Raw genomic sequence first — 21,220 nt, forward strand, 5'->3', positions numbered from 1 at the left:
TTTAAAAGACAAAGCTATTTTTCCACTTAAGTAAATGTGCATACTTTGGACTCCTGTGTCTAGGTAGCATACTAGTACATTCTGAAGAATTTGGGAGCATAGTTCACTGTACCACATTAGAAAAGAGAACTCTACCTTGCCACACTTGACTCCCTGTCCAAATTCAGGCACTAAGAGCAATGGCGTCTTTAGCCTTGAATTAATAATTAACAATTTGATTAATAATTTCAACATGATACTGGGGCACTGCTAGAAAAAAAAAAATGACCATCTCATTTAATATGGTTATAATGGGAAAAAGAAAGAGAATGAAGTGGAGGTTACTGATAGTGTTCAAGCATGTAATAGTTGACATGTGTTCAATAACTGTCAATTATATAATTCTCACTCCAATCTGGCAATATTCCTCACAGTTATTCCCATTTGACCATTGCAAAAATTTGAGGGCATATTAGTTTTGGAAAGGGCGCGAGCTTTGGAATTACATACTTAAAACAGGTCTCAGGTCTTGACTGTCACTACTTATGTCACTTCTTATGACCATGAGAAGTTATTATTGGAAATTATTGGGTGGGTTCTAAGGCAAGTCAGTATTGGAGATTCAGTTTCTGTAAAATGGAGGATTGTAAAACCTACCTCTGTTGGGATTTGGTGAGGATTAAATGAGATAATATAGATGAAGCACTTTTTTGATTTTGACATAGTAGGTACTCAATAAATGTTAGTTATTTTATACTTTTTTACCCTCCATAGCACCTAACACAGGTGAAAAAGTGCTCTTTTTTTAAAAAAAAGACATTTTAACCTGATCTATAACTATCTATAACTGAAAATCTATATAATAGCTTCTAAGTCCTGACCCAACTTTAGCCACAAAAGTTAGGGTTATAAAATAAACAGGAGAAATCTTCCCCTTTTGATGAATGAATTCTTTCAGAATCTAAAAATTCCTTTCCAAGCATTCAATGTTGCTATCTTGGGAGAACAGAAGTGAGAGTTGAGTCTTCAGGGAAAGGAAAAAAAAGAGAAAGATTTCCTCCTCATGGCTGTGAGCCATTGAAGCAAACAGTCAATCACAGATAAACCTACCGGACTTTTCAGGATTCCAATTTTTGACAACCTTTCTTAAAATTTCTTGACTTCATACCAAATGTTATACTTAAATATAGCACCTTCAAATGCATAAAAGTAGACAGAAAGACCAGTGGCTTTTACTTTGTTGTTGGCTCAGAAAAGGGAACGTCAAGTCTTGGGGGTTTAGGTGTGCTGTGTCTCTGTAAAATGCTATCCTTTCACCAGTAAATTTTTATTCTATGATGCTCAGATTAATAGCTCCCAGTCTTTCAGAGTTGTCTGTCTTCCTCGGAACATCAGTGATGCATGAATCAACTAACCTCTGTTCTGCCAAGAGAGCAAAGTTGGACTCTGGTGAGGAACCAGAAATTCCTTTCATGAGACAATTGTCCCATCAAAGAAAGGTCCTTATCCTAATTTACATTTTTACTATAAAAAGTTTCAGAATTCTTCTTGGAATGTTGAGATTTACAGAGAAACGGATCAAGATGGTATTTCTTGTTTCTCAGAGAACCATAGCATGAACTTTTCTTACTCCTGTTTTGAACCATAAATATTTAGGAAAGGACTATAGGGGAAGACAAGAGGCCATTACATTTGTCCCCACCTCTTCAGGAAGAGTAATCGATAAAACATCCCAGACAAATAAATGTCTCTCTCTGTCTTTCTCCTTTTTTCCTCTCTGGTTCTCTCATTGCTTAAAAGACAAGGTGTTTCTAATCACAGTGGATTTGGGTCCTTGCAAATGATTTGTAGAAACAATGGGTGGATTAGGAAGCTTAGCACTTTTAGCTAGGAGAACCTGCAGTAATCACAGGTTTTCAAGCTCTGTCCAGAGTTGAGGGTTTAGTTTTGCAGATGCCCTCGACTACTGCTGTAGAGGTTGAGGAGGAGATGGGAGAGGTTGGCTGTGAAATCCCCGCCATAAACTGTACCCAAGGAGATCTGATTTTATCTGTTCTGTATCTGCAGTTTCACTTTTCAAAAATGTTTCTCCTGCTTAGGAAGAAAAAGTTTGAAAATCATTTGTAAACCTCACCCCACTAATTAATCTAGGCTTGTTATCATTATATTTTACAATGTAATTAAATCTTCCAGACAAGTACTATGAGCTCATTTAAAATATGATAATGCAACATTGACAGGGCACTCTAAGAAGAGAAGCAACTTTTCTCTTGGATGTCCCTAGAAAATGCAATTCAAGGCGTTATAATGCCAGATAATCATACCTGAGTGAATCTTATAATGACCAGCAGAACACTATGTCTTCAAAGATATTTGTTTAATAATTTTTTGCTAATGTGCTTCTATATCCTTCAAGAGATATCTTATTTGTGAGATAAGTTTTCTAAGATCCAGGTTAAATTAGAATATCCTTTTATACCTATGTGGTGGTCCATATTCTCTTACATTAATCATTCAAACTTGAAGATAGTCATTGTTCCATTTCATCAATTTATTTTGATCAAAGAACATTATGTTTCTCCATTCACACCTTTAGCTTATTGTGAGTTCAGCTTCATCTCCTAAAGTTTCAAGAGTGATTATTCCAAGTAGAGGCAAACTGCTTTTGGTGGACACACTTCTAAGACTTCCAGAGTTTGCTAAAATGTTACAGAAGATAATTCCCTTATTATCTAAAAAGTGCATGTTTGAGAATTTTGAAATATATATAGCTATGTATTTTGAAATTCTCAAACTTGCAGTACATATGTATATAACTATATAGATATTTCAGTTCAATTTGCTTCTTAAAGTCTAACTTGTAATATCATTGCCTATAAAAATAATATGTGTAATTTTAGTAGTGGCTTTTAGTATATATAAAGTTTTATTTTGTTTTCTCTCTCTCCCTTTTTTTTGGTGAAGAAGATTGGCCCTGAGCTAACATCTGTGACAATATTCCTCTATTTTGTATGTGAGATGCCATCACAGCATAGCTGGATGAGTGGTGCATGGGCCTGTGCCCAGGATCTGAACTGGGAAACCCCAGGCCACAGAAGTGGAGCATGCAAACTTAACCAGTACATCACCGGTCAGACCTCATAGCTTTGTTTTCTGTTTATATTTTTGTTATTCTCTCTACATTGTAAATCTGTGACCTCTCCTGGAAGGATCTGTATCTAAGACCACATCAGGTACAGGTCCTTACGGAGTTTACCAACAATGCATTAGTAAATTCATTCCACTTTAAGAAATGATTCTGGTCATAAACAGTGTTCTGCTTCCTTATTTCCTTGCTTTATTCTACATCAGATTTGTCAGGCATATAAAATATCAAATTACCAAATGCTAATTCTGTAAGAATTTTATGCAGCTCCTGCGTACAAATGTTCTATGTCTTATTAAAGAGGACAAAAAAGAAAGATTTTAAGAATTTGGGTGTGAAGCAATTTTCTGCTTCATGAAATACAGTCAGTGTCACCTTATGTTAACAGAAGCATTCTTGGATATGTCGGGTTTTTTTCAGATTTGCCTTAATGAAACTGACAGTATTTCAGAGCACATCCCTGTAACCAGATACAAAAATATTTATAGTAAAAGCTATATAAGCATAGGTAGAATGGATATTTAGACCTGTATCTTCACATTATTCTCTCTCACCCCACAAGACCCAGTATTTCAACACCCTCGAAATTTTTTTATTACTCATTTTCAAACACTATTATATTGGTTTGACCTGGGCTTTCATTTACCGTCTGCCTCCTTAGGTGAGACTCAGAATTGTCTCATTTATCCCAGTGTCGCTGATTACTTCACTAAACCCCTCATAACCAGATAGTCAATGTCTTCTTCCAAAATAATTTATTGTGAAGACATATTTTACTTTTTTTCATCAATCAAGATATTTTTTATACATCCTCCATTTATCTGGCAAACTTCCCCTGTAAAGGATCAGACAGTAAGCACTTCAGGCTGGTGGGCCATATGGTGTCTGTCACGGGAATTCCATTATGGAGAATAATTGAACTCACCTAGAAATTCCAGCTCTGCCTTAGGCTCTGAGTACACAAATGCGGTTAAAACTTAGACGATAGCAGGGATTCCAAGAATGGTGTTAGTTGGGGTGATCATATAAATTATGGGGCAAACCACTACACTTTGAGATAGAAATGACTGGAACACTGGGACAACAGGCCTAAAGCAAGCCTGTCTTGAGAAAACTGGGCATAAGGAGAGGAATCTGATTCTCACACTTCATACTCCTTTCTATTTACAAATTCGGTGCTCAACTTTAGCAAGTCTTTTAGTCAAGTTTTCTCGTATATTCATCTCCTACCATATATGTATTCTTGTTCACTTTGTTATTTTAGACAATCTAGGTTTGTGGTTGCATACTAAAATTTAAGCATCTGAAGTATTTTATGCACATTCCTGTGAAATAGGGCGCCAAGGATTATTCTCTCTTTTCATAAACTGAGTGCGTGGGTCTGAGGGTGACGCAGAGGTCCCTTTGTGCTCCATCTTCTGATATATGAGTATAAACCTTAACACAGAAAAAAGTAATGCAAGACTAATTCTATACGAAATAAGAACATCTTCATATACCATTTTTGCTGCATGCTGTTTTAATAGATTATTCACAAATCTCTTTTTTTCCCATGGGAACTCTACCTCCATGCTATTTTTTATCATTTCCTCCAAATCATGGTTTTAATTCTTTTCATGAGGACTCTATCTTGCCAATCATGTACTTTGCACGACTAAAACCTCAATTATTGTTAAAGGAAACTTTACATGTATCTTTTACAACAAACCATTCAAATAAGTTTTGAATAGAGGTTAGTGTAAATAAGCTCATGAAACCCCTTTAGTAGGCGAGGGAGGGACCTCCTCCTCCTTTCTGAGGGACATCTACTGCTTTGAATTGCTCCTCCAGCATACGCACATACTTGGTAAAGCTACATGTGCTAAGACTAGGTCTAGAAGGCTAATGGAGAGAGTTCAACCTTAGCGTTTATTTTTTTTCTTCATCTCTCCAACCATCCATCCTTCAAAATATTTTAATTTTAAATCCTCACCCCAACCAGTTACTAGTTCCATGACCTTGGCTAAGCTTCTCAACCTTCTTAATTCTCATTGACTTAATCTATGAAACAGTGATCCTAGCACTTACCTCTTAATGTGATTGCAAGGATTGAATGAGATAATAGAATTAAAAAGACTTTAGTGGAAGTAAAGGGTTTCCTGGGATGCCTGGCACATAGAAAGTAGAGAATAAAAGGTAGCTATTATAATTATTTTAAGTATTTCCACATGTAAGACATTCTTACCCTTAAAACAACCCCCGTCCTTTCTTTCAAAGCTCATGCAATTTAGCAGCAGCAGCAGGAAATCTGGACAAGGATCAAATAAACCTATGGGTTAGTGCAGTGCAGAGAAGGGATAGATTAATGCGGGATCAGGCCATAGGTCAACACAGAGGTCTTCTCTTGCGGTCAACAGACATTATTTTAAGAATATAAAAATCTACGTCCTTTTAGGAGAGCCTATCATTAGAAATCATTGCAGCCAAGGTCATGATATATGGAGAGAATAATTCCCCCTTGACTATGAATTGCCATTGAAGGGAAAATTCTAGAGCTGAGGTACAAGAGAAAAAAATGGCTCTATAGGAAGGAGAAAGACAATGAGTCTCACTAATCCAGAATCAGCCAATCCATTTCTAAAATACTCCAGAAAAGGAAAATTTGAATGCTGATCTTTGTTTAACCAATAAATCTTATTTTTATCCTGGAATATCTTTTTTTTGGTCTTCCCTAATAATGTATACCAGCTTGGTCAGATTGCCCTAAAGTTATATAAAAAGATACACCTTTAGAATAGCACTACCTAGATGTTCTTAGAACTAAAGAAATAACAGGATGATTACACACATTGCTGAGTTACCAGACCTCCTGCACTTTTCCACAAACTACAAAAGTCCTATCATAAAATTTTCCTCAAAACCCAGGGCATGGTAAGATTGTATCTCTACTCAGAACTTGACAGAAAATAAACTCCTTAGTATTTAGAAAATTTCATAAAAATCTTAAGTACTATGTTCATGTCAAGAAATATAAGATAGTCATATTCCAACTTTCCTTGGAGATACATTTTAGCAGAAAGCAAAAAATCAGAAATTATCCCAATGATATTTTTATCATTTTCTTACATAAGGATTGAAAGAACTGGCTTGAGTATGAACATATTGTATTTTGAATGTCTTTCTGTATTTTGACTTTAGATTTCCAGCAAAACAAATACTTAAACTATAAGCTACTTTTATTGAATGTTCTCTTTTATCATGTCAGTCTTTTCTATTAAGATTGTTAATCTAAGGTTCTCCCAATAATCACATCAGATTTTTTCTCTTACAGAAGCCAGCTATGAACTTTGTTTTTTTGTTTGTAAATTTTTATTTCCTTGCCCTTTAAGGATCATATTTTTTTCCATAATAACTTAGCACCTACTGTTTTTAAATTGAACAAATTTAATTTCATTCTCGGACAATTAACTTTTAATTATTTCAAGGGGAACTCAATACTGTATTAGTGCAAGCAAGCTAAGGAAATAAAATATGTAATTTAGCACTAAAATGCTCCATTTTTAGATACTCCTTACATGTTTGTTAGACTGTATTTGTTGAAGTTTAGTTTTCTAAATTATAACCATATAAAATGCAGTCGCCACAGTTGGTTAACACATAAGCAAAACTTAAAAATCACTTGGATCATCTTGAAAAAGCAGCTACAAACAGATGTGGTGCTAAATAATTCCACAGATTTTATCTCTAGTTTGCCAAATGGTGCTCAGATGGAACATAAACACAGCATTCACTGACTGGAAAATCAAAGACAACTTAAACAAATGCCTTGATATTTTGGGTGGGACTCAGTTATCAGGAGACTTGGCTCCAGCACCTGTTGTTTAGAGTTTGGAAAAAAGAAGGTTGGTTTCTATTCTGCATTCACAACCATCCTTAGAGACTGGCAGATGGCCAGTGACCAAAAGGAGATAGAGACCAAAATGCAAAGTAGAGGATAGATAGATAGATGATAGATAAAGACAAAAATACACAGTTCAACACTATGTTTTTGAAAAAAGAAAAGAATTACATGCATTTTATATCCAAAAGGCTAGTAAATACAATGCCGTGTTTCCGGAGGAAAGAAATGCAGTCTATCCATCCAGTATTGATAATTTTCTGCTTCTGAAAGATTCTTTAACTGCAGAATTTTCTGAGTGTCCAAATTTTCCTAATATAATTTAACATATATTTCCTTGCTTTCTTTTAAAAATATTTATTTGCTCATTAATTAATTCACTGTAGATAATATGTGCATATGATAAAAATTCAAACTCTACCAAAGGAAATATACTGAAATAGTAATATTCTCTCTTTATGCCAATTTCCAGGTCACTGCAGTTTCCCTAAATGTGAACCCTGTTACTAGTACCTTACTTAACTTAAAAACAAAATTCTCTATGTCAGAATACACTTCGAAATGTTTTCATGTAATGGATAAAATAACATCATACCTCATTATAGTGTTATAATTAATTCACACAAAAAGCTAGGCTTGGAATTTTGGTTAAAGCTAGGCTTGGAATGCTCAAAAAGAAGAAAAAATAGACTTTAATTTTGTATTCGTCAAAGATCATTTTGTTTATGCTATATTTCAGGACAAGGTAATTAATAGAAATGCTAAGATTATTTAAATTTTAAAGGATTATAAAGGGTCTTGCACTTGGAAAAGTTCAAAATGCAATTCACCTCTTACAAGCATTGCACATCAGAAACAGTTATCTTGGCTGTATAGTATTTCTAGAAGCACCTTAGTTTCTTTAGAATAGTGAATTTCCACTTTGGTAGCAGTAGTTTAATAAAAATTTGGAAATCAAAAATATTCCAATGATTTTAAGTGGCTAAGAACTTTCTAAAATCTTCTGATTTGTTTATTAAATATACAAAAACTTCTTGCTTTATGGGGCTGGCCTGGTGGCATAGCCGTTAGGTTCGCATGCTCTGCTTCAGTGGCCCAGGGTTTGCAGGTTTGGATCCCAGGCGCAGACCTACATACCACCTCTCAAGCCACGCTGTGGCAGCATCCCACATATAAAATAGAAGAAGGATGGGCACAGATGTTAGCTCAGGGCTAATCTTGCTCAAAAACAAAAAGACTTCTTGCTTTCTTTTATTGGGACCTATTTCATTAAGTCCTAAGAGATTTTAAACAAACATCTTTATCTTCAGAACCTTTTTTCTATAATATTTCTCTACTTCAAATTAAGAATAAGCATTTCCACACAACTTTGGCATAACCATTGCAGGCTTACGGGACTCTTAGCCCATACGTGCAAGGTCAGCATTTCCACTGTGTCATCTCAGATCATAGGATCCCCAGAAGGGGTTTATTAAAAACTTAAATTCCTGGGCTCCACTCTGGACCTACTGAATATTAATTCCTTGGTGAGCTACAGATTTCTCTGTAGTTCCTGCGGCAATTCTTAACCGTACTAATATTTGAGAACCACTGAACTTGGGGCTACTCAGATTTAAAGAATATAAGAATCAAATATATGTGGATGACATACGTATTTCACATTTTAAGATACAAGGTCAAAGAGCTTTATTGATTTGTCCAACATTAGTCAGGCAATTGTTGGCTGTGCCACTAGGCATTCAGTCTAAACCACCTCAGAAGGCAAAACATGGTCTGCTCTCTAGTATCAATTTTGGGAATTTCGATTCCTTTTGAATAACTGAGGAATGCTTCCTCAATTCTGGGTTCCTCTTGAACCATGGCTGGCTGTTACTCCCAGACACTGAAAGCCCAATACACTTAAGAAGAACAGACTAAAGAGAAAGAATCTCATTTAGCCTACACTTGGACTAGTGTGGTCACCAGTTTCAGACCTATGGGCAATTTACCCATCGTTGCTGAGTGTATATAATTAAAGCTCAATGGTTCTCTGATGCTTTCAATCAGAAATACCAGCGATTCTCTTCTTCCCTTCTATCATGACTAGGCAGTGTGACAATAAACCATTCCAATTAATTTTTCTTCAATTAAATAATTTTGTTGGATCTCATATTTCGGCAAGGACATACCTTCTACTAAAGACACAAAAATCGATTTTGTTAGAGTTACAAATACCTTCATATTTTGCACTGAAACCTGACATTCGATTTACATACTGAAAATGGCAACATCTTTGGTATCAAAATGTTACTAATTAGTAATTCTGATAAGCAGATGGAGGTGATTGCAATTTGAATGTAAGTCAGCATACTGGAACATAAATCAATAAAAGTTTATTTAAAATTCTTAAAGCTTAGTGAGTTCTAAATGTCCATCTGAAATTAGGTGTACTTCCAAGCAGAACTATATCTTACCCCAATCCATTGAAATAAGCCTAAGGTTATAATTAATATTGGATCAGGGCTCCTGGATTTCCTAAATGGCTTCTATTTGTTTATTAGGTCTGAACTTCACATCTTATTACCAAAGCCAATGGGGTTTCCTTATGTGAAAGGGTCACATAAATGTGTACTCTATTAACAGCTTTAAATGTGAACTTAGACCGTAATGTCAAAAGGGTTACACGCTATGGCTTTGTCCAGGATATTAAGGTACATTTAAACCAGTGCAATTATACTGACTCTAACTACTGATTGATCTTAATTTCACAAATTTCAGACTTGGCCATATATTCCAAGAGTATATGGCTTGTCATTCAACAATCGTGAGTTTCAGATTCTCTCCCCTCTTTTTTTAAATTTTGGTTTTATTGAGGTCATCTTGGCTTATAACATTGTGTAATTTCAGGTGTACATTATTATATATCAGTTTCTGTACACAATGCATTGTGTTCGCCACAAATAGTCTGGGTTTTAGCTATCACCATACATATGAGCCCATTTATCTCTTTTTGATCCTTTCCTTTCAATCTTGAAATCCTGGACTAAATTAAACCCTATAGTTAAACCAGACAACAGAATGCTTTACATGGCCCTCTAAGCATTACAGTGGAGTTGCACCTTAGTTGAGGGCTACATATTGAGGTGAGTGAGCAGGCAAAAGTCATAATGTGTCAAAATATGCTTGGAATTCCCTTAGTACAGTTTCTCAGGAGCCTGAAACTCTGTCTCTCAATAAAACCAGTTCTTTCTTCAATATCAGAACGGCCTGTGGGGTTTTTGGCTGACCCTAGATAAAGCTGTTGGCTTGTTTTGGGGACCAGGTGGTATGAAAAGTACCCACTGTTTCTTTAAACACTAGAGTCACGCTCAATGCTGCAAATGTGCCTGTGTTAAGGGGTCCATAGGAACAAGACCAAAGGGGAAGGGTATATTCAAGTCTTCCTGGTGCTCTTATTCAGAAGCATAAGATTACTGATTGGGGAAAGGTTGGATTGGCTGCACTATTTAAATTTGTTCTCTCCAGCTCTTTCCTCCCAAACTTAGGTAGTTTCATTTCCGTACGCTAAAGCAGCATATGATAATATGAATACATTCTATTTTCAAAAATTAGCTGTGCCTATATAAAAAGTTTTTCATCCTTAATCAATTTAGGTTGATAATACATTTCATATCGTTAGTGAATTATTAGCCAGTATTTCTGACTTAATACATTTTCAAAATTTTTGAAATATATTACATGTGATCATTTCTTTCTATTTCCTTTTCGCTACTGCAAGGAAGTGCAATTCATTCAGTGGAAAATAACAGCTAGTGAAGAAGAGCATGCTCAGGGAAATAGAATAGAAATAATAGGTTGAAAAAAATATAGAGCAGTTGTTAAGAAACATCTCTCCCTCATCTCATATTTCTTCTTAAGTAAATATGTTACACTACTATTCTGTATATACAGTCTTTACTATTGGTAAGAGTTTGCCTATTCTATTTATTCTTTTGATGCGTGGAATCATGGAATGTATTTATACCCACATTTTTACCAGTACCAGTCTTGATTGGAGCTAAGTAAGTACAAGGTGGAAAATTCTTTAAAAGTGAGGCACCAAGAAACTAACTCCTCAGTGTTCAATATGCATAATTATAAATGTTGACATTTTATTCCAAGCATCAGGTTAGTTCTTTCTATAGCCATTTGGTTGAAACTAACAAAGCCAATGGATGGTAACAGCCAAGGTGAGCAATTAGAATTCTCAGGAAAGAGAATTCTGGCCTCACTTATCTGCATAATTCGGTCTAACTGTATATGTTGGATTGCCTGTGTTGAGTGCTGTGGAAGACACTAAAATAAGTAAGACTGGGTTCCTACCCCTTAAAGAATTTATGTTCTCTTATTTCTCCCTTGTTGATTCCTCCTTTTGTCTTCAACCTCGTGTGGCAAAAATTCATATCATACAAAAAAGTACATAATGAAAAGTAACACTCATTTTCATGCCTTTCCCTGCTGACTATAGTTTCCTCAGAGACAAATATTGTTACCAGTCCCTTAGGTATATTTTCAGGGATATTCTCTGTCTATACAAATGTACATTTGTATAAATATACTTTAAAATAATTTTATGGAATGGAAAATTAGCATTATCCTCATTATGCCATGCCATAGGCTAGTTCCTGGAATCTCTTCTATTTTCGTTTTACACTCTCTCCATAGTTTATCTCATTCAGTCCCATGAATTTAAACATTATCTATAAGATAACGATTCTCTAATCTAATCTAATTTCTGGCTTATTTATCACCACCTATTCAACATTTCTACTTGAAGTCTGATAGGCATCTCAACTGAATTTGTCCCTAACTAAACCCTTTCTTTCTCCCCACCCTAGTCTCTATTTCTTGTGGTCTTACCCAGCTCAAAAAATGAGTGCCAGCATCCACCAAACTGTTCAAACAAAACCGCAGGAAGTGTTGATTCTTATCTTTTCCTCTTCCTTCACTTCTAATCCATTGGTAAGTAATGTGTCTTCTTCCAAAATATGCTTCACATTCATTCATCTCTCTCAATCCCCATAATTATCTTCCTTGTTCAAGTTCTCTCACCCCTCCTTAGGTTATTGCACGTATTTTCTACTATTCTCCTTCTTCTCAATCTTGCCCCAAACACAAAAGCTCAAAAAAAAAAAAAAAAAAAGCAAAACCCAACTATTCTCTTTGAAGTAGGCAGAGTTGCATTTTTTAAATATAATGAAATCACATCACTCCTCTGCTTAAGTTCTTCTAAAATCTAAAGTCTTCTCATCACCCTGAGAATAAAACCCTTTCTGGCTTACAATGTCATCTATGTCTTGGTATTTTGCTACCTTTCTGACGTCGTCTGATAACATTCACCCTTCATGCTCAACCCTCAATGCTCCCAACTCACTGCACTTCTTTCTTTTCCTCATCAGATCAAGCTTGAGCCCCTTGAGAACCAGTGCACTTGCCAGTCCCTTTCAAATACTCTTTGCCTTCACCTTGGTGTAGGTGGTTCTCTGTCATTAAGATCTAACTTTTATTGTCACTTCCTCCATGAAGCCTTCCCTAGCCACCCAATCCAGAACAACTACTAGCTCTTTCAAACTTAACAGATCACTCATCATCAACTGACTATTTTGTTTACTTATTAATTCATTTACTTTCCAGCTTAATAAGCTAAACTTTAAGATCCAGGACAGCTTTGGCTTTGATTAATATCTGATTATGGTTCTAACTACCTTAGTGTTTAGACCAGTGCTTGCTGTTTAGAGTGGAAAGCATTCAATAAATTTTTAAGTAAATGAGTGAATGAATGAATACTTTAAGAGCCAAAATATATTTTCAATTAAAAAATAAAATTTTGCTTGATGATGGCTAATGAAACCAAGGTGTCTTCAAAAAACCAAGATTGCTTAGCATGATACCAACAAGTAATCTCCTGTTATTCTTATCAATTTTGCTATATTTTCCCTTACATTGCCTTCTTTCTACTTCCTGCATTTCTATTTGCTTAAAAATTACCTTGCCATACTAAACATGAAAGCTCTATGAAGGAAGTGATTTTTTTCCTTGTTTGCTCACCACTGAATCCACAATCTAGGATAGTAACTCGAACACAGAGACACTCAAAAGTTTTTATTGAATCAGTGAAGAGAAAGGTATGTTTGAAAGTTATTGATTCAGATCCTCTCAATTCACAGTGAAGAAACAAAAGCATTCTTACCTAGAAGCAATGGGCAACCTATTCTAAGTAAACACTTTTCATCATCCATACGTTCTTATGACTCAAATTCCTTTAGACCTTAGGTATGCCACTACAAACATTCTGCCTTAGTTTTCTTGCTCCCTAAAAACTTAGAATTAAAGGAAATAAACAAATCAATTAAAGTTATCTAATCTTTTTAGGGCAAGCCCAACTTGAGAGTTCAATAATCACAACCAACTGATTATCATCCAGGGATAAATGAGCACATAAGAGGAAAGAAGAATAATGGAAGAAAAAAATCTGAGAGGCAATTTTTGTGCTGCTTAGGATAAGACTTTTCTTGTTTTATTGAATTTGTTAATAAAAGCTCTGAAGTCCAGGGAAATGCTTCTGGGCAGCAAAAGCAAAGTTTTGAAGCTCACAGGCCTTAGGAGAAATTAATAAAATGCAGTGGGGAAATTAAGTTGAACAAAAGTGCAACGAGCCATAGTTAAACCAATTAATTAAGCAGGTTTTGATATGTATATAACTGAGTTGCTGAAGAATTAAAAATAAATTCAGGATTTTGAATCAATGCTTGGTATTCAACAAAATACTAAATAGTAACATGCAGAAAACTTGTAGATTTTTAGTAGTGATCTTTGATGAATTCCTTCCTCATTCATATGCATCACTACCTTTTCTTTTTTCCATTAAACTTAGAAAAAACTATGCTTTCAATAATATGGAAAAGTCTTATGCTTTGCCTGATTCTCTTCTGCTTCTATGTCAATTTCAAAACCATATCACTTTCTTGGAACACCAATTATAAAAATATTTTTTTTTCAGTGGTATATTTGCTGTTTTTCAAGCAGCGATGAAGATTAACTTGCTTAGCGCACCTGCAGCCTGGCAGGTGTGAGGCAGAACAGTTGAGGTGTCAAGCCTACAGACTGGGGAGTCACACGGATCAAGGGGCACTTCCAAACTCATCACTCAAGAGCAATGAGACCCTATACAAATAACTTAGTTCCTGTAAGCCTCAACTTCCTCCACTGTAAAAATGTTGTACGAGCTAAATACATTTGAAAATTCCTTGGCACAACAACTGGCAGAGAAATTTCTCAATAAAATGGAAGAATTAACAGGGGGCTGGCCCCGTGGCCGAGTGGTTAAGTTCGCGCGCTCCGCTGCAGGCGGCCCAGTGTTTCGTTGGTTCGAATCCTGGGCGCGGACATGGCACTGCTCATCAGACCACGCTGAGGCAGCGTCCCACATGCCACAACTAGAAGGACCCACAACAAAGAATATACAACTATGTACCGGGGGGGGCTTTGGGGAGAAAAAGGAAAAAAATAAAATCTTTTAAAAATGAATAAATAAATAAAATGGAAGAATTAACAGTAGAAAGCAGTTCCCAACTTGTGGATGTCTTTTGATTGTCAAAATTGCTTGTTTGGAACTTTAAACATATATTTCCACCAAAATTCTTTTTAAACCATAATAAAATGGTTTGTGGAAAGTAGGTTTCTAGACTAGTGTCCAAAGTCTTCATTTCCCATTACATTATTTCAGTCAAGAATTGTCTAATAGTACCCTGACTAGAAGGGCTAACTTGTCCTGGTTTTCCCTCAACTAAAAGTCCCTCATTCTGGAAAATCCTCTGGTTCCAGACAAGCCTAACCACAATTCTTTCATTTGGAACCTAATCATCATTCATTCATTCATCCATTTTTCTGCAGCAGTAGATACATGGTTAAGTGCTGAAGATACCAGGACAAATCATCCTTAACAAATCCAGAGCCAGCAAAGGAGACAGATTAGATGAACAAGGGTCCATCACAAGCCCTGTGTTAAATGCTAATGATGGAGGTTTGCCCGGGATGCGGAGGAAACACGGGAGTTGGGTAGCTCATACAGACTCATGGTTTAGGGTGACTTCTCAGAGGAGGTGACCAGTGAACTGGAACGTGAATTAGCTATGCAGCCCAAACTAGTGCCTTCTACTTAGTTCTTCCGGGCATTTTTCATGTCTGACTTCAGTATTACTTAAATATACATATTAAAATGCCATCCCTTTAGATTTACTTTGCTTGTTATCTAGACAGATTTTGAATAACTTCTGACATGCGTGTAATTTTTATGGAATGTCAGCAAAATATGATATAAATAACTACAAATCCTTGCTTGTGTAGCAGTTCCCACTCTGCTGTACAATTCTGTCTCCCACTCTGGAGATACAGCTAAGATAAAATCCACCTTTAAGAATGCCAATCGCCTGCTTGCTTTGCCGTTATTTGAAACATTGCACAAAGGAAATTATTGGAACAACATGTTAAATTGAAAAAAAACAGAGGTTATAATAAATACTATTGTTCTATCCACAATAATGTAGTGGTTACCCCAAAGTTAGCAATTTAAACAGGTTTCCTAAAGCTTGTTATCAAAGAAGTGGCAATCTATTCTTTATATTTCAATAACTTTTAAAGTTTTCCTGCACCTGCCTCTGTCATTACTGCATATGCTGCAGCAAGATGATAAGACACAGTCTGCTTATACAACAGAAAGTTCTGACGCAACATTCACTGACTAATAGCTTGAAGTCTCGATTCTCCACCTGGAGAAAGAAGTAGATTTTTCATAGATTCAGAAGGTGAGAGGGGATATATTCCCATACAGGTTGTAAGCTTCACAGGGCCTGGAACCACATCCTTATTGTTCACTGCTGCTTTCCCAGCACTTGGGACATAATTGATGTACAAAACGGTTGAGTGAATAACAAAACACTTTTAAATGTCTTCACTCTATATTTCCCACAAATGATTGTTCAGTCTCCAAAAAACTCCAGAGACTGAAAAATACTCTTTGCCATTCATAAAAATCAGTAAACCTCTTTAACATCAGAAAGTGATACAGCTTAAGCTTCAAAGTCAGTTAGGGACAAGACAGGCCAAACCCACACGTTCTTATTTATGTAGAGGCCAGTTAATGTCACTTCATTCCTTCACCTCAGCTGCTACATCGAAAATCTTGACCGGTAAGAATGTACATGTGATTAGACAAAAAGCGTCCTTGTTATAGTAAAGATATCTCACACCATGCTTTCTGAAGAATGTGGACCAAAAGCATCAATTTATAGACTCATCAGTTACAATCATCATCTATTTTAAGCCCCGTAGAGTTTATAAATGAATGTCAGATAATAGCCTTATTGACTATGAAGGTTCTTGGTAATTTTGATCAATCAGACAAAAATACTAGAATTCCCACTTCTGAATAGTTTTTTGCATTTTCGTCACTGTTTTTCTTACATATATACACTTGTTACTGTTTATCTAATCAACACACCTGACACATTTAAAATTCAACAGAAGAGTAAAAGCAACAAGTCTTTAAAATTTTTAAATTTTTCATATTATTTTTTACCTTTGAAGCTTACTACACCAACTGCAGTTGAAGCCAATCTGAGAGGATACACAGGAGCCACAATCATTAAACTGGAGACAAGCTAGGAAATAAGAGAGAAGAGATTCATTAAGACCAATTGATAGCATGGAGAAAAAAAGATGACTCAACCAAAATAAAAATCACTCACTCATTCTCATATACATACAGGATGCAGACACCCGCACACGCCAAACACAATGCTACCATTATTGGTAAACAAATCAGATCACCAAACTTGTAAATCATCTTTTCTACCAGCTGTGTTCGCACGTTAACTTACTAGGTAATGGGGTCATTTCCACAGCTGAAATGTTGGTAATTCTTGACATTTGGAGCTCTACTCGGTGGTATTCATAAATTGTTCTTCTTCGGACATCTGGAAAAAAAACAAACTTTCAAAATTTCTTCACCTATAAAACAACAGTGTTTTAATAAAGAATGTTGAATTAGATACTTTTCATCTGATGCAGATTTAAAATAATCAAAACCCTGAAAATCATCTGCCTGTAGACTGAGACGTCTTTTTATCAGTGAAATTGAAAATGTTGATTTAGGGTCTCAGATATCTCCCTTAGCTAGCATGCCTCCAAGTCAATGTCTCCCAGAGAATACCTAAGATGTTTTCTTGATAGAGCCATATATTTTGAAAAATTTGATATATAAAATAAGGAAAGTAAGATGCCACAATTTCTCTGAAACTTATGCTAAACTGTGTCCTTTAGGAACAGGTAACAATTAAAAATTTCTCACAAGTAAAGGTAGTTTTTGCCACAATAAGAGTCTGATTGCTTTAGAGGTTTAAATAAATTTCTCTAATTAAAGTAAAAACAGAACTTAAATTATTAAAAATAAATTGGTATTGTTATTTATTAAATATATAGTATCATATCTAAGGAAGGTTAGTAATTAACACTTAGAGTACATGCAAGCATTTATAATAATTCAAAAGCAAATCCAGCAGTGTCCCTGAGGAACAGGCTAGATGGAGACTTTGACAAAAACTTTAATAATTGAAAATCATATAAATATAAACAAACATTTTATAACAAAACAAGATGTTGATGAAATATATTTAAAATCCCCTTTTTAAAAAAGCCCAGAGCCTTATATTAATGAGCTTGACTGAATTTGAGAAATCTCAATGGAAAAGTAATGTTATCAGTATTTTATTTAGGTCTTGGAATGCTTATAATGACAGGGCTGCATTTCCTGAATACTACCATATCCATCAGGAATTATAGGGGGGTGGTAAGTTGTTTTAAAAATATCATAGTATCCAGTCTTGGGAAATCACATGTCATAGTGGTTAATAATGCACACTCTTGAACAGTTTGTCTGGTTCAAATCCCAGTGTTGCTACTTAGTATCTGTGTGATTTTGGGCTCCTTTGTTTGTCTCTCTGCTCAGTTTCCCCATCTATAAAATAGAGATAATAGGACCTATGTCACTGAGTTTTTTTGAGACTTAAAATGAAATCATAAATAAAAATTGATCAGAACAATTCCCTTTCACATTGCAAGACTCAATAAATGTCAGATATAACTTTTGTCTAGCTTCAATATGGCAACCATGGATCATACTGATTATACGCTGCATACAATGATCTAATTTCTATAGGTCTGAACTCACCAAAATCACTGTAAGGCCCTGAAATCAAGCTTCTGGGAATTTGTCTCCCATCTAATCTTACAGAAAGCTAAATTTTGATTAAAGTCAGTAGAGCCGACAATGCTCTCCTCTAGGACATAAAGTAGGAGTGTGCTGCCCAGAGGGTAGCGAGCTGACTCAGTGTTCAGGAATGTAGATCCCTACCTGTCCAGGAGGGAAGTCAAACACCTACTTACAACCTACACATCTCTCTACTTTTCTCCACTCATATCCTTTCACCCATTTCCAATTATTCACCACGAAACTGTGCTCTAGAAAAGGAAGGGGAAGGCAGTCACCCAGAATGAACTCTTCTGGGGCTAGGAGTGGTTCTAGAGCAATTCAGTGAATACAGTCACGCACCACATAAGGACACTTTGGTCAACGATGGTCAGTGGTCCCACAAGATTAGTACCATAGAGCTTAGATGTGTAATAGGCTAGACTATCTAAGCTTGTGTAAGTACACACTAGGATGTTTGCACAGCAACGAAATCAGCTAACGCATTTTTCAGAATGTATTTCCATCCTTAAGTGACACATGACTGTACATCTTCAGGTTTATCAGATTGGAAAACATTGTTCAAACCCTAATCCAATTAATTTCTTTTTGGTGTAAGTGAAAGATGCACATATACTTTTCAAGTGTAAAGTTTATCAAACATGAGAGAAAATGCTGATTTCATGATATTTAGTAAGGTTTCTTGAGGTACATGAATCATGTCTTATTTTTTTAACTTTTAAAGCATACAAAAAGATTACTCAGCTTCTACCTTTGTCTAAATAGGATGTGTTCCCATACACTGCTTCCCCTGTATTTTGCTAAACAATTTAGTTCTCAGAAGTAAATAACATGGCTTTACCATGAGATCACTGGCATGAGGGTTTTTGAGTCTTTTTCATAGTAAAGTTTCCACAGTATCTATCATATTAGTAGATGCTTAAAATACTAGGTGTTTTTTCATTTCATATTATAATTTGAAAAGCTCAAACTACTGACATAATGACTGTGAAGCCTCTGGGAGTTAATTATCAATCACGCATATGGGGTAAACGGAGGAAAGACCTTTGTTGCTATGCTGTTCTATCACCTCCTCAAACACTTCCGACTGTTGGGAGGAGATGATTTTAACAAAACCCAAATTCATGAGAATGATTTTTGTTTGATGACCTGCCAGTCAATGACAGCTTCCAAGTGGTCATTTCTGTTGTATGTCGGAGATATCCCTGTCAAAAGCAAGTAATTAGGAATACATTTACTAGTAGCTCCTGCCAATACTAGAAGCTTTCATTTGATTCCAGAAATGTACTTAGTTCATGTGTCTTCTTTAGAAAGTCAGCCAAAATAATGCTATACCAAACATTCAGTCTTAGTGTTGGTACAGCTTCAACGGTTTTATTACAACTTTACAAAACCAAGATGAACTATAATACCCATTATGGACTTTTAAAAATTTTTTAAAACTGAAATTAAATCTCTGAGCAGACTAACACATAGAGAATAAAGCTCAGCAATCAAAATCTTAAGACGATGATTCAAAGCGTAGCTGTTGAATTGCATTTGTTAGAAATCCTGAGCAATATCCGCAGGAGGGACAGAGTGATCGTATGGAAACACCACGACTCCTTTCCAATCAATAGCCACTCTCGCTGAAGTCGATACAGTTTAATGAGTACCTTGTGGCATGATTAGCCATGATCTGGTTTATTTGCCTGTCTTGAAAGCCAACATTCACATAGAGAATGTATGAGTAATTTCCAGAATTGGCTGATTCTTATATTTATATAAATATCTTAATATTTTGTCTGAATTGTCAAGTAAATGATTTGCTAACATTTCCTTATTTATTGTTGCGAATGCTTAACGTCTGGCCCTAATTTATTCTGTCTTACTTTCTTTTCTAGTGCCAACTGAGCTCACCACAGAGCATCGTTTATTGAGTACTCTTTAGTGTAAATAGCATGTATGGCACAACTACAAGTTCGTTCCCGGCATGAAGACTCAGGGGACAAAAGAGACTCTTGAGAGAAAAAGTTCACTATGACAGCAATTACAAGCGTCCCGCACAAAAATATAATGCATTCACAGAAATAGCTAGTGGAAGTTGTTAAATAAAGCATCTACAAGTAGAATATGCTTTAGCCTCAATTTTTAAAAATGTCTTCTGTAGTTGTATTTCTATTAAATAATAATGTAATTCAGCACTGGAGAAGGCAACAGGAGATTTAGGTGTCCATGAAGTGCTAATCTGAACCTCTTAGGTTTTCTTCTCGTCATTCCTTCACTGCTTGCAAAGTTTCAGGACACAGCTAAATCCTAAACGGCCAGATTTTATAAGTAACTTGAGCATGAATATGGGAAATCACAAACTTGATCTAAAAACAATTTTCACTTTTCTTCGCCCTTCATGTATATTTTACTAATGGCTTAAGCCAGTTGCATTTCCTGACTTCCTTCAGTCATCACTTTGCCTAAGAAGAGAACCAGACCCAGTGTTGGGACAGTAAATGCTCAACATAGAGTCATAGTGGGCTGGTGTGATGTGTGGACTACAGACCTGACCAACCTCATGATTCCCACTGGCCCAGGGGACTGTTTATCTGAACATGGTGCTCCCCTCAGAGGAACACAGCTCCCTACTCCTGAGACTTATGGGGAGATTTTTATAATGTACAGTTGAAATGTCATTAAATCTCCATTTGTTCTTCTGAGAGAAAAATAAGATTGTGACTTTCTTAAATGAAATTGGGTGAAATGCTGTAAGATTTCTTTATTTTAAAATCAAGTTTTTGTAAAGAAGTTTTTGGTGCCAAATCACTCAGATGTTTGGCATTCATGCGAGGAAAAAACTACATTTTCAAGATACTAAACTTCTTATAGCAAAGTTCAATTGGAAAAATTGACGTGAGCATGTTTATAAATGTACGCAATCAGTATTAGTTAAAAAGAGAAATAT

At 35.6% G+C, this 21,220-nt stretch overlaps 1 protein-coding gene across 2 annotated transcripts in view; it reads right to left on the reverse strand.

Annotated features, from left to right (window-relative positions):
• Nucleotides 1-21,220, reverse strand: part of PLXDC2 (plexin domain containing 2) — a 406,735-nt gene that overhangs the window by 80,369 nt on the left and 305,146 nt on the right. For both annotated transcript variants that reach the window (XM_070501269.1, XM_014846019.3), the window contains exons 9-10: nt 16,898-16,993; nt 16,597-16,678 (exon numbers count right to left, since the gene is read on the reverse strand). In XM_070501269.1, coding sequence (XP_070357370.1) covers nt 16,597-16,678; nt 16,898-16,993 — 178 coding nt within the window. The remainder of the gene's footprint in view (nt 1-16,596; nt 16,679-16,897; nt 16,994-21,220) is intronic.

Source organism: Equus asinus, chromosome 29 (genome assembly GCF_041296235.1).
Source record: "Equus asinus isolate D_3611 breed Donkey chromosome 29, EquAss-T2T_v2, whole genome shotgun sequence".
NCBI classification, from domain to species: domain Eukaryota; kingdom Metazoa; phylum Chordata; class Mammalia; order Perissodactyla; family Equidae; genus Equus; species Equus asinus.